The following is a 14,773-nucleotide window of genomic DNA, read 5'->3' on the forward strand; positions in this document are numbered from 1 at the left end:
TACAAAAATTAGCCAGGAATGGTGGCACTAGAATCACTTGAACCCAGGAGGCAGAGGCTGTGGTGAGCCAAGATCGTGCCACTGCACACCAGCCTGGGTGACAAAGAAATACTAACGTGCCACTCCAAACTTCACTTTTTCTACTCCTTTTCGCGTTTTAACCATGTAAGTTCTTACACAGTTGTATCTGCAGAGTACATACAGTATTTATTTTATTTTTTGAGATGGAGTCTCTCTCCGTCACCCAGGATGGAGTGCAGTGGCACAATCTTGGCTCATTGCAACTCCCGCCTCCTGGGTTCAATCAAGACTCCTGCCTCAGCCTCCTGAGTACCTGGGATTACAGGCACGCACCACCATGCCCAGCTAATTTTTGTATTTTTAGTAGACACAGGGTTTTGCCGTGTTGGCCACACTGGTCTTGAACTTCTGACCTCAAGTGATCCACTTGCCTCGGCCAAAGTACTGGGATTACAGGCATGAGCAACCATGCCCAGTCAGTATTTTAAACATGCAGGTTCCCATTTACGGTCCCTCCCTCCCTCCCTCCCCTGCCCCTCTCCCTGCCTCACCCTTCTCTCCCTTTCTCCCTCCCTCCCCTCTCTCACTCTCCTCTGCTCCCTCCCTCCGCTATCTCTCTTTCTGACAGGGTCTCCCCTCTCTTGCTCAGCCTGCAATGCAGTGGCAGGATCTCAGCTCACTGCAACCTCTTCGTCCTAGGCTCAAAAGTGATCTTCCTGCTTCAGGCTCCCAAGTACCTGGGATACAAGTGTGAGCCATCATACCTGACAAAGTTTTGCATTTTTTTGTAAAGACAGGACTTCACCATGTTGCCCAGGCTGGTCTCAAACTTCTGAGCTCAAATGATCCACCTACATTGGCCTCCCAAAGTGCTGAGATTACAGGTGTGAGCCACTGTGCCCAGCTCCCGTTTGCAGGTTCTCCTGACTTACCTCTCCCTTGTTCTTCAAGAAAAATGGGGCTAGGAACAGTGGCTCACACCTGTAATCCCAGCATTTTGGGAGGCCGAGGCAAGCGCTTGAGGCCAGGAGATCAAGACCACCATGGCCAACATGGCGAAACTCCATCTCTACTAAAAATACAAAAACACAAAAGAAAAAAAAATTAGCCAGGCGTGGTTGCACACGCCTATAATCCCAGCTACTCATGAGGCTGAGGCAGGAGAATTGCTGGAACCCGGGAGGTAGAGATTATAGTGAGCTGAGATCACGCCATGCTCTGAAAAGCACTCTCCTGTTTCAGAACATGGGACCTAGACACCAAATTGAGGAAGAGTGGGATTCTGTGCCTCCAAATGTCTAAATGCTTTTCCACATTAATGTCTGGGATCCAGTGCTAGATGGACCAGAGAGGGAGTGACATGGCTAGAGCTGACGGCAGAACTCTTTCTGAAACGAAACAGGACATGTGAATCGGATTTCCAGGTAGAAGTTAGAGCTAATGGCAGACAGTACCATACTCCTGGAGTTCTCCCCCAAGGGACCTAGAGCTCAGTTAGATGAGATCTCAATTACGTGTAGGTGCACATCTACATATCACATAGCATCTGAAAGCTGCACCCAATGATGAATGGCTGAAAAGTTGTAACTGGATTTCCTTACCGAGGGGGATAACCACTTCCTCTAATTTAGACATTATTGATCTATAAACATGACCTACAATGGCATTAACTCTCTGGGTAGATGTATCATACTGTTGGCATATCATTGCATTTGTGGTTAATTAGAAAACCCACATCTTACTTACTTCACTGGTAAACCATAAGCAGATTCCTACATAAACCCATGCTTAGTTAGGAAATAAGCTGAAGACCAAGAATTGGAGAGTTGTTGTTTATTATCGACTCAGGCAGAGTAACGTTATTAAAAGTGTATATGAGCCGGGCGTGGTGGCTCACGCCTGTAATCCCAGCACTTTGGGAGGCCGAGGCAGGTGGATCACGAGGTCAAGAGATCGAGACCATCCTGGTCAACATGGTGAAACCCCGTCTCTACTAAAAATACAAAAAATGAGCTGGGCACGGTGGTGCGTGCCTGTAATCCCAGCTACTCAGGAGGCTGAGGCAGGAGAATTGCCTGAACCCAAGAGGCAGAGGTTGCGGTGAGCCGAGATCGCACCATTGCACTCCAGCTTGGGTAACAAGAGTGAAACTCCGCCTCAAAAAAAAAAAAAAAAAAAGTGTATATGGTACAGTATATTCTTTATGTGTGAACAGTCAAGGCATACTTTTTTCTTCTGCATCTAAACAGAAAAATTCTAGCTTATAGTTGTATTTCTATACAAAGTTATTAAAAACAGGAGAAATGTAATTTGCAAATACCTTGAAGTGAAATATGGGTTTCTAAATGCTAAAGGTATGACCAAATACATTCTTCCATGTAAGAAGTTCTACAGGGCCAGGTACGGTGGTTCACACCTATAATCCCAGCACTTTGGGAGGCCGAGGTGTGTGGATCATTTGGGGTCAGGAGTTTGAGACCAGCCTGGCCAACATGGTAAAACTCTCTCTCTACTAAAAATACAAAAATTAGCTGGGCATGGTGGCATGCGCCTATAGTCCCAGCTACTGGAGAGGCTGAGGCAGGAGAATCACTTGAACCCAGGAGGCAGAGGCTGCAGTGAACCGAGATCATACCATTGCACTCCAGCTTGGGCGACAAAGCAAGATTCCATCTCAAAAAAAAAAAAAAAGAAGTTCTACCAAATTTTAAAAAATATACTAAAAACATGCAGAAAACCAGGATTATGCATATAAATGGTTAATACTTTGAAAAAGTATTGATCCAGAATCCTACAACCTCAGCATCTTTACAAAGGGATGCCTAATCGATATTCTCAAACGGAAGCAATTCTACATAAGACAACTCTCAGTAGCTTCAGTGACAGACCTCACGATGACTCGTGATCAAGAAAAAAAGTGATGAAACTCCTGCAAGAGCAACAGTTATTTTCCTGGAACACTGCTGTCAACACTGGGAATGTGTACTGGCCTGAAGCTTCAATATTATAGAAGCTTCACTGGAATGTGATGTCACCATTATTTTATTCTGCGAGGACAATGTGCTAGCTTGAGCCAGCGTCATTTATGTGGCAACTTTAACCATCTCAGCAGTGAACCAGAAGACAAAGAAAGCCTCTAAATAACAAGAATGGGTAAGAGCCCTAGAGGACAGCAGTTAGAAGGAAACTTCCCAGTCCTCCATTACACCCTACCCAGGTCTAACAAATGCAGGCATCTCATTTTCCAGACTGCAGCAGGTGAAAATAAGGTGGGGCTAGGCAAAGGGAAGGAACTGGAGTTGCTGGCTTAGCAGAGAAAGCTATACAAGTAAAAGCAAGAGGGAGTGGAATTATGTTCTTTCCTTCTACAGATGGGAAACCAAGATCCAGAGAGCTGAAGTGAGTCTTCTCACGGTCACAGGCTAGTTTGTAGCAGCCTAAACTTAACTCAGGATTCCGAGCCTCATCCAGTATTCCAGTATTCTCTTCACCTCATTGCTTTGCCTCCTTCGCTAAATAGCCTACGTCAAATCAATTCTTTGAGATTTTAGAGAGATTTTTACTGATATATGCAGAAGAAAGTAAAAAAAATATATATATATAAATTTTCCAGACTGGGCATCGTGGCTCATGCCTGTAATCCCAGCACTTTGGGTGGTCACAGGGGGAGGAATGAGCTCAGTTAGCCGTAGGAGAGAAAATAGATAGGGTGGTTAACACTTGGTTTGAGACCAGCCTGGGCAGCATAGCCAGACCTTGTCTCTGCTAAGATTTTTAAGACTAGCTAAGCACAGTGGCATGCACCTGTAGTCCCAGCTACTTGGAAGGCTGAGGCAGGAAGATCCCTTGAGCACAGGAAGTAGAGGCTGCACTGAGCTATGATCATGCCACTGCATTCCAGCCTGGGGGACAGAGGGAGACCTTGTTGCTTAAAAAAAAAAAAAAAAAAAATTAGTTTCCCGGTTAAGGCACCAAAAAAAAATTAAATTAAAACAAAAGAAAAATAAAAAATTTTCCAGATAAATTTTATTATGTTCTTGTAAATCTACTGAAGATCTAAGATTCAATTACAGCATAATAGTCCTGCTAAGATATCTGACTATGATGTAATAAAAACCACACAGCTACAAATTGACGTTGGCTCCTGCAGTCTCCTACAGAGTAGGTATCTAACTTAGTATTATGTAAACGGCTAGTTAAAAGTCACGAAGCTTTTCACTGACTATAAACAATGCTTCCTCTGATACAATTAAAATGCTACCTCAACCCTTCTTCATTTCTCTGTATACTTGGGTTTATATCTGTTTCCAACAGAGCTGACAGGAGACTGGCTGGAAAAGTAGCCAATAGGAGAGAGAATAGATAGGGTGGTTAACGCTTGGCCCTAAGGGCATCCTTAAACACATCATTAAGCTCTACAGGGACCTTGCCCATGATGCTGCTTGGTTCTTCTTTAGTTAACTTCTTTAGTTCTTGGCAAGTGCGTCAAAGACTGGCCGCCAGTACTCAATAAATTTCTGTTGGTGTCCAGCCTGGGCAACATAATGAGACCACAACTCTTTTTTAAAAATTCCATTGGGGGCCAGGCCCAATGGCTAACGCTTGTAATCCTAGCACTTTGGGAGGCCGAGGTGGGCGAACCACCTGAGGTCAGGAGTTTGAGATCAGCCTGATCAACATGGTGAAACATAATACAAAATTTCCACTAAAAATATAAAATTAGCCAGGCATGGTGGTACATGTCTGTAATTCCAGCTACTCAGGAGGCTGGGGCAGGAGAATCGCTTGAACCTGGGAGGCGGAGGTTGCGGTGGGCTGAGATCGCATCATTGCACTCCAACCTGGGCAACAGGAGCAAAACTCCAAAAAGAAAAAAAAAATCCTCTGGGGAAGAGTGGAGATTTAACAAATTCAGGAAGTAAGGCAGGTTCCTGGAGCTTGCCCGCTCTTTATTTATATGCAGACTGAAGCTAATGGAAGATGTTATAGCCTCCTTCTTTTAAAAAGGACAAGTCTAAATACAAAGGAACAACTGTGCCTCTCCTGGGAACCCAGCTGGAGACTATTCTAGGCCCTGGCAGCACCTCCTTTGACTCTCAGGGCAAGTTGGGGGAGTAGTGAAGGCCTGCCCATGACAAAAGGGCTGCTATTAATTCACACTGCCTTGGGGTTAAATGGATCAGTTAAGTCTACCTTACAAAGTAAGAATAAAAAAGGATTTCATACTTGGTTAAATACCCTATTAGAGAAACATAAAGAGAAGGTCAAAATGTACAAATCTCCAGCATCAGACATGCCAGCACCCAGCCAGCCTCTCAGACAGCAGCCCCCACACTCTTCCTTTGCCCTCTGCAGTGCTTATGTATGCCAGCAAGCAGGGGCTTCAGTTCACAAAGCTCCTGTGAGGCTCCTAGCTGTTCTGGGTTCCGGAAGGCTTTTCCCCCACAGCCTACCAGCACTACACTATCTTTGGGGCTGATCTAGTCCAGTCTTGCAGAAGTGATTAGACCCTCAGCACCCTAGAACCACCTGGATCGGTTTTTTGTTTGTTTTTCATATGGAGGCGATGCCTTTTTTGACCAGCTGATTTTGGGATCCAAACTTCTCCAAAGGACCAAACAAGTCTGAAGAGCAGAGCAGACCAGAGAAGGTGCTGGCACCCAACCTTCTGATTTAGGACCTGGCCTGTCACCATATCTATAGCCCTTGTTTTGCCCCTGCCTAGCCTGCATTTTAAAATCAAAGATAAAAGGGAAGTAAAGTTAACAGATAAACTAAGCTAAAAGGTGACTCTGGAAAATGACAGACATAAAACAGTTTTGGGGTTGTCTTGAGTTCAAAATCAGGTAAATTCAAAATCAGACCAATCAAAACGATCAAAGAGGGCCAGGCAAATAATCTCTCAAAGTTAAGAAATAATGGCTGGCATGGTGGTGGCTCACACCTGTAATCCCAGCACTTTGGGAGGCTGATGTGAGAGGATCGCTTGAGCTCAGGAGTACAAGACTAGCCTGGCCAACAAAGTGAGACCCCATCTCTTTAAAAAAAAGAAGAAGAAGAAGAAATAACAACAATGCATAAAACATGCCCAGAGTGCAGGGTCTTGGGTTCATGCTGCAGGCTGCTGCTCAAGGAAAGGGGGAGAAGGTGGTCTGTGTCTCCATCAGGGCTTCTCACCTGAAGAAGGTGGATGGTGTTCATTCCCTGACCCTGATGGAGCAGGCTGTAAACAGGGAGACCTCTGATCCCACCCCAGCATCTTCCCTCCAGCATTCGAAGTGTCAGCCACAGAGTGGGCTCTGACACATGCTTGGTGAATTACATAATGTTTCTAAACGATCTGGCTCCAGGGAGGAATGTGCACCCCCGGGGGCTTACAGGATGAACACAGGGTATGGGGTAAACATTAGGAGTTCTGTTTCCACTTAGTTTTCTATTTTTTGTGTGTGTATTTAATACAACAATACCGTGTTATATGTATGTAATTTAAAAAAGAACATGCCCAAATTGGGGCTATAAAGCTCTTCTTACTACTAGGCTACATAATCAAAAAGTTTAACTGCAAAATGTTGATAATTATTAACAATTGGTGAGGTCTACATGGGAGCTTCTTATTCTACTCTTTCTACTTTTCTCCACCACTACAAATTTCCATGATAAAATGCAGAATTTTAACTTCAAGTCCTCAGGGATGGCATGGCAGGGTGAATGCAGACCCAAACTTCTGAAGGCATTTTCTGTCCCAGGGAGCACTGCCCAAGCCTGCACAGAAGCAGAAGTTTTAAACTGCCTGTTCCCATCCCCGCCTCCCTACCTGGTGTGGTATCTTTGGTGGTGAGGGAGGCCTTCTGTTGAGTGCAGTTCTCCTTTTAACTTGAATTCTAATAGGACAATGACGAGAGACATATGTTCTGGGCAAATCAGGTCTGCTCATTTATCTCCTCCAGAGGAAGCTGGCTTGCTTCTTATGGTAATAGAAAGGAACTGCAGAAGGAAAGAACTGGCTTTTGATCGACTATGACTTGAGCAGTGACAGGGCAGAGCAGGAGGCTGGCTGAGCGACTGGTGAGGTCACTGGCCAAAGGCATCCTTGGAGGCCAGAAGGGTCAGGCAGGTACTGCAGGCCAAGTAGGAGAGGAGTCAAAGTGCCTGAGCCTCCGTTCACCCCAACACCAGCCTCGTTCTGCCGAAGGAAACTTATGTCAGCGACCAGCCCCTGCCAGCCTGCCTACTCCCTCCTTTTAGCCCTGCCACATTCAGAATCACACCAGATCCACCACTGTGATTCAACCTGGTAGGACACTTCACTGAGTTTTAGAAAGATCTCCAATTTGGAATTTAAAAAGAAAAAACAAAGGGAGGGGAACAGAGGAAACAAGAGTGGCAAAATGGTGAAAATACTGAATCTGGTGATGAGTATATGGGGGTTCTTTATTCTACTTTGGGGTAGATTTTCAATTTCCAAATAAAAAGTTTAATTTTTAATTACAATTATGATATTGCCATAAATTAAAGGTGACTTTTCAGTTTTAACTCAGTAACTTCTACACATATGCCCAAAAAAAGAGAGGAAGACCAAGTTTTCTACCGTCTAGCCAGCCAAGAAAACAAAACAACTTTTTTTCACATTATTGATAACTTTAAAGGACAAAATAAGCGTATGATGTCACAAAGGAACTAGGAAAGTATGAGAAAATATGTCTGGAAAGAATAAAATGCTCTGGAATATTCAGTTAGATATGGCACATGGTAATTCTAATAAAGCATACTGAGTTTTTTTTAAAAGTACATCCTGTTTTTGATTTTAAAGAGCATAGGGTACTTTTCCTCATCTGGCCACTTGCTCATGAAAAGACACACAGTGTCCTGTTCTGTCTGGACTCATAAGCCACAAGAGTTTGATGACCTTCCGGGTCAGCCAATTCAAGCAGGCAGCATCCTCACCAAAGGCCACCCAGCCGCCACCAGTCCCTTCTGAAGATGGGAACGGAGTACTTTCCCAGGCAGGCCACTCCTTTCTCATCCAGCCATGCTTCTGGCATGTTCTCCCTTAGGCTGAGCTGAATAAAGTGTTCCTAAAGCATTCACTATCTCTTGGGAGAATCTGCACAGATGAGAGGTTGCTAAAAATTCATCATGATTTAAACAGCAGAAAACACAAAAATAAAAATTTCTTTTTTAAAATTCATCATGGTAAGAACTGCAGTCTCCATGATGAACCACGCTACCAAAAATGGAAGAACTGGTCCATGAAACCAAATTCTCCATTTAATTTCAGGCAAAGTCATAACTAGATCTGGTTGCTTGCTTGGAGACCGAATTGGCCTGGCATTCCTTTGGTCAAACAAATAGAAAAACCAGCAGGCCAGGTGCAGTGGCTCATGCCTATAATCCCAGCACCTTGGGAGGCAGAGGCGGGTGGACCACCTGAGATCAGGAGTTCAACACCAGCATGGCCAAATGGCAAAACCCCCGTCTATACTAAAAATATGTAAATTAGCTGGGTGTGGTTGTGCACGGCCTATAATCCCAGCTACATGGGAGGCTAAGGCAGGAGAATCGCTTGAAATCAGGAGGCAGAGGTGCAGTGAGATGAGATCGTGCCATGGCACTCCAGCCTGGTTGACAGAGCGAGACCTATCTCGAAAGAAAGAAAAAGAAAAAGAAAAAGAAGAAAGGAAGGAAGGAAGGAAGGAAGGAAGGAAGGAAGGAAGGAAGGAAGGAAGGAAGGAAGGAAGGAAGGAAGGGGAAAAGGAAAAGGAAAAGGAAAGGAAGGAAGGAAGGAAGGAAGGAAGGAAGGAAGGAAGGAAGAAAGAAAGAAAGAAAGAAAGAAAGAAAGAAAGAAAGAAAGAAAGAAAGAAAGAAAGACTAGCAGGACTGACACTAGGGAAACCTTTTCTTCCTATCTGCAAGTCCCCACTCTTGCCTATAGACAGGGGAGAAAAACTAACCACTCTGTGAGGCTTAGGAGTTACTGAGGAATAAATCTCATAATGCGATCCTCTCCTGGCTCCTGGCTTCAGCTCTGAACCTGTGAGAACCTAGACAAGTGAACAGTGATTAACCAGCTTTCTCTGTTTTCAGAAGAATAACATGTACAGCCATTTGAGGATTTTAATCAGCAAAATGGGAACTCAGACTGGGCACAGTCCTAAATAAACTGGAGATTCTCTTTACCTGGTACCCTAAAAAATGAATAAGGAGAAATATTCATCAGTGAATGTGATTAGTTTTGCGGGAGTTCAAAGTTTTCAAGTGACTTTCTGTCACTTCAAAAAGTGGTGTTTTTCAGCAGGGGTGTGCAATCAAATGTAATATAAAACTAGAGATTAAAAGTAACAGATGTGTCCAGGCAGGTGGCTCATGTCTGTAATCCCAGCACTTTGGGAGGCTGAGGTGGGTGGATCACCTGAGGTCCACAGTTCGAGACCAGCCTGGCCAACATGGTGAAACCCTGTCTCTACTAAAAATACAAAAATTAGCTGGGTGTGGTGGTGGGCACCTATAATCCTAGCTACTTGGGAGGCTGAGGCAGGAGAATCGCTTGAACCCAGGAGGTGGAGGCTGCAGTGAGTCAAGATCACACCATTGTACTCCAGCCTGGGCAACAGAGCAAGGGCTCTGTCTCAAAGAAAAAAAAAAAAAAAGTAAAATATGTTTAATCCATGCAATCATTCAGACCTCTGCTCTAAAATCACAATAGAACTTACAGAGAAAGGATAAAGAATTTTCTTCGTTAGCATGGTAATCGGGGAGACTGACAGTAGCAAGATTAGCTGTCACTGGGATTTGCCACAGCCACAGGAAGGTGAGAGCCAGTGTGAGGCTTTTGCCTATGACACAATAATGACTCCCCCATTTCCTCTTCCATGTAAGCCAGGCTTAGAGCCCACTCGGTCAAGCCACAGTGAACAGGGCCAAGATGTTCTAGGCCATGGTCCTCTTCCTGAACCAAGATCCAGGACTGTCCACTTCCCCAAGGCTGCTGGTCTCCAGTGAGGAAGAGTGGAGCGCAGCAGTACAGCACAGCAGGGGGATTGGTTCCAGGGCCTCCTGCAGACACCAAAATCTGTACATACTCAAATCCCTGATATAAAAGGGCATAGTATATGCATGTAACCTACACACATCCTATCAATATACTATAAATCACCTCTAAATTATTTATAATACCTAATACAAAGCAAATGCTATGTAAATAGTTGTCATACTGTATTGTTTAGGAGATAATGACAAAGAAAAAACATGTTTAGTAAGGATGCAATTTTTTTTCAAATGTTTTTGATCTGCAATTGGTTGAATCCACATATGCAAAACCCTCAGATATACAGGGCCAACTGTACAGGCAAAGATCCATACCTCACACGCACACAGCAAGATTAGCTTCTTAGACACAGAACAGACTGCAGACTTAGAATCATTATAAATAAGAAACTTCAGGCCCTGCAGTAATCACTGCTTTTAAAGACAACTAACCAGCTAGGATCACATTATTTAAATAAGTAATATACTGATATTCTCAACAAATATACAACACAACAGTGGAGAGTGCCAAGGCAACCTCGATACTTGTTCGCCTTCGACTCAGTTCCCACCTCCCAATGGATAACCAGATTTTTTGCTTCTTCTGAGTCCTTTGAAATAGTGATTATGTATGTACAGCAAATATGAATACATATTACTTGTGCTCCTTATTATACATAGATGTATAATGTAATAACTACACAGGCATGTATAATTTACTATCTTTACCATTTTTTATTTTTATTTTTTGACATGGAGTCTTGCTCTGTTGCCCAGGCTGGAGTGCAATGGTGAGATCTCAGCTCTCTACACCCTCTGCCTCCTGGGTTCAATCAATTCTCCTGTCTCAGCATCTCAAGTAGCTAGTAGTTGGGATTGCAGGTGTATGTCATTATGCCTTGCTAGTTTTTGTATTTCTAGTAGAGATGGGGCTTTACCATGTTGGCCAGGCTCATCTCAAACTCCTGACCTCAAGTGATCTGCTCACCTTGGCCTCCCAAAGTGCTGGGATTAGAGGGGTGAACCACTGTGCCTGGCCCATCTTTACCGTTTTTAAGTATACAGTTCAGTGGTAATAAATACATTTGGCAGGGAGAGGTGGCTCATACCTGTAATCCCAGTCCTTTGGGAGGCCAAGGTGGGCGGAACACAAGGTCAGGGGTTTGAGACTAGCCTGGCTAACATGGTGAAACCCCGTCTCTACTAAAAATACAAAAAATTAGCCAGGCGTGGTGGCAGGTGCCTGTATCCCAGCTACTTGGGAGGCTGAAGTGGGAGAATCGCTTGAAACTGGGAGGCAGAGGCTGCAGTGAGTCGAGATCATACCATTGCACTCTATCTAGCCTGGGCAACAATGCAAGACTCAGTCACAAAAATAATAAAATTTTAAAAAACATAGATATAATAAAATTAAATAAACACATACATTTATATCCCTTTTTCTCCTCCATTCCACCTTTCCCTTTCCTGGCCTCTGGTAGTCACCAATCTAACTGTGTGTCATTGTGAGATCACCTTTCTTAGCTCCCACATATGAGTGAGAACATGCAATATTTGCCTTTCTGTTCCTGGCTTATTTCACTTAACATAAATGGCCTCCAGCTCCATCCGTGTTGCTGTAAATGAAAGGATTTTATTCTTTTTTACAGCTGGATGACATTTAATTGTGTATACATGACCCATTTTCTTTATCCATTCATCTGTTGATGGGCACTCAGGTTGATTCCATATTTTGGCTGTTGTAAATACTATAGTGCTATAATACACATGGGAGTGTGGATATCTCCTCCCTTTTTACACAAATGGTAGCATGCTAATACAGTATCTGTACCTTACTTTTCAAACTTAATCTTCAACTAAATTTCTAAACCTGATTCCAATTTCTTAGAGGCTCCTTCTCAAAAGTGCCAAGCAAAAATATTAGAAAACTCAACAAAATAAAAAGTCAAAATTGGCAGGAATATCCCAACATTATAACTGATTTACTCTCTTCCAAACCAATTTGGCCAATTTCTCCAACCCCTTATATCCTTCGCAGTATTACCTGGTCCTCAAAGAACAGGATCACAAACTGCTTCCTCCTCTCCTCTATTAGCTCTTTCCATGTGCATTTAAACACGGTCCTGGTAGCTCACGCCTGTAATCCTAGCACTTAATGATAATGGGGAGGCTGAAAGTGGTGAGATTAACTGTCACTGGGATGTGCCACACCCGGGAAGAGAAGAGCCAGTGTGAGCCACTGCACTGCAGCCTGAGCAGGAGGGCAATACTCTATCTCAAAAAACAAAACAAAACAAAACACATGGCCCAGCCTCTCCCACTGAAAGCTGGGGAGGGAGGAGATACACAAGTTGCTAACTTGATGCATCATCCTATTCCTCCTCCTTGCCTGAGTCTCTCCTCTTCACAGCCAAGCTGTGTGATGAAGGAGGTGCCTCGATCCACTTCCTCACCTCCCACACAGACCTCAGCCCCCACCCCTTTGCTCTACTGAAATTTCCCAAGATAACCACAGACTTTCCTTACTACTAAATCCAAATGGGTATTTTCAGCTCCTGACCTCTTGGAAGCACTGGAAATTACTGAGAGTTTGCTCTACTGAAAACATTCTTCTCCTGACTCCTGGGGCTCTGTGCGCTCCCATTTTTCTCCTACCTCTCTGAGTGTTTCTTTCCAGTCATCTTTGCACACTCCTGAACTTCCTGACCAACCCTTATGGGGCTCCTCAGGGCTCTGTCATATAACTCCATCTCTCTAGCCTGGATCTCTCTCCAGAGCTCTGAACTTGTACATTCAACAGCCCACTGGACCATGCTTTTCTAGGACTACCTGCAGGCACTTTAAACTCAACATATTTAGAAGTGAATTTGCCATCTTCCTCCTAAGCCACACCCTATAGCTCATGTGTTTCAAATTGCTGAGAATGGCGCCACTGAACGGCCCAACCCAGCAAGTTTGGGGTCATCCTTGGGTGCCTCCTCCCTTACCCTGATCATCTCAGCCATTTGCAAGTCTGCTCATTTTGACTTTCTATTTATTTATTGTATCATTTATTTATTTTAGAGATAGAGTCTCACTGTGTTGCCCAGGCTGGCCTCAAATTCCTGTGCTCAAGTGGTCCTCCCACCTCAGCCTCCTGCGTAGCTGGGACTTCAGGTGCAGACCAATGAACCTGGCCACTGTGACTTTGGAAACACCTCTAGAACCCAACACTACCTCAACTCCTCATCTATCCATTCTCCCCGGATGACTTCAACAATCTTGTAATTGGTCTTTTGGTCTCTAATCTTGTTTCCTCCAACCTAGTTCCACCCTGCAGGCTGAATAATCTTCCTAAAACACAAATCTGATCATATCACTCAGCTGCATAAAACCCATTAATGAAAGGATTTTTTAAAAAGACCCTAACAAGCCAATTTTAAAGTTCATTTGGTTGGCAAGTAACACTGGTGTTAAATAAATAAATAAATAAATTTCGGCTGGAAAAATAAACATACAAGAATAGCCTAGAAAAATCACTAAAAAGCCGCATGAAAGTGAATTAATCTTACCAGCTTTCTAAAATATAATATAGAGATATAATAATTAATTAAAACAGTGTGATTCTGGTGTATGAATGGACACAGATTAATAAAAGAGAACAGAAAGTCTCAAAATACAATCAAACATATGAGAATTCAGTATATCATAGAGATAGCATTTAAACAATTGGAGAAAAGATGATTATTCAACAAACAGTGCTGAGACAACTAGCTAGCAAAGTAGAAAAAAAATAAGCCAGATTCACACTACATACCTTATACTGGCCTAAGCTCCTGATGGATCAAAGATTTTATATTTAAAAATAAAGGTATAAAGTGTTAGCAGAAACCAAAGAAGGTAACTTACTAACTACAACAAAAAACCTGGGAGTAACAGAAAAGACAGGAACGTTTTTTTGTCTTTTTTTTTTTGAGACAGAGTTTTGCTCTTGTTACCCAGGCTGAAGTGCAATGGCACGATCTCAGCTCACTGCAACCTCTGCCTCCTGGGTGCAAGTGATTTTCCTGCCTCAACCTCTTGAGTCGCAGGAATAACAGGCATCTGCCAAAATGCCCAGCTAATTTTTGTATTTTCAGTAGAGGCGAGGTTTCACTAAGTTGACCAGGCTGGTTTCAAACTGCTAACTTCAGATGATCCACCCACGTCAGCCTCCCAAAGTGCTGGGATTACAGGTGTGACCCGCTGCACCCGGCCAACACGAACTTTTGATACATAAAAAAATTTCAATGTCTGTTAGAAAAAAAAATCCCATTATAAAGAAAGTCAAATGACAAGTGGCAAACTTGGAAAATATTTACATCTCATATCACAGATAAATGGCTGGATTCTAATATGTAAAAAGCTCCTAAAAATCAGTAAGAAAAGATTAACCATACAAAAGAAAAAGAAAAGAACAGACTGTTCGCAGTAAAGATAATACAAATGATCCATAAATAGGAAAAAGCATACCTTACTCATAAAAATGCACAAATTAAATTAAACAAATGTGAGTTTTCAGCTATAAGATTAACAAAGATTAAAAAGTTTGACAGAACACTGTATCAGGGAAGATGTGGGCAAACAGGCACCTTTGCATACAGCAGGGAGGGACTTCTAGGGAGGTGAACTGACAGTATCTACCCAAACTACACATGCATATGCTTTCGCCCCAGCAATTTCACTTCTAGTCATTTTTCTTGCAGCTATA

At 43.2% G+C, this 14,773-nt stretch overlaps 1 protein-coding gene across 15 annotated transcripts in view; it reads right to left on the minus strand.

Annotated features, from left to right (window-relative positions):
* Window positions 1–14,773, minus strand: part of CRTC3 (CREB regulated transcription coactivator 3) — a 119,346-nt gene that overhangs the window by 54,069 nt on the left and 50,504 nt on the right. Inside the window, exon 1 of one of the 15 annotated variants that reach the window (XM_054257268.2) lies at window positions 6,836–7,076. The exons of 13 other annotated variants lie outside the window; for them this stretch is intronic. In XM_054257268.2, coding sequence (XP_054113243.1) covers window positions 6,836–6,955 — 120 coding nt within the window. In that variant the 5' untranslated portion in view covers window positions 6,956–7,076. Of the gene's footprint in view, window positions 1–6,835; window positions 7,077–14,773 lie in introns of those variants that run through there. One more of the 15 variants, XM_078326821.1, reaches the window with a different exon arrangement.

This window comes from Callithrix jacchus, chromosome 6 (assembly GCF_049354715.1).
Source record: "Callithrix jacchus isolate 240 chromosome 6, calJac240_pri, whole genome shotgun sequence".
Lineage (NCBI taxonomy): Eukaryota > Metazoa > Chordata > Mammalia > Primates > Cebidae > Callithrix > Callithrix jacchus.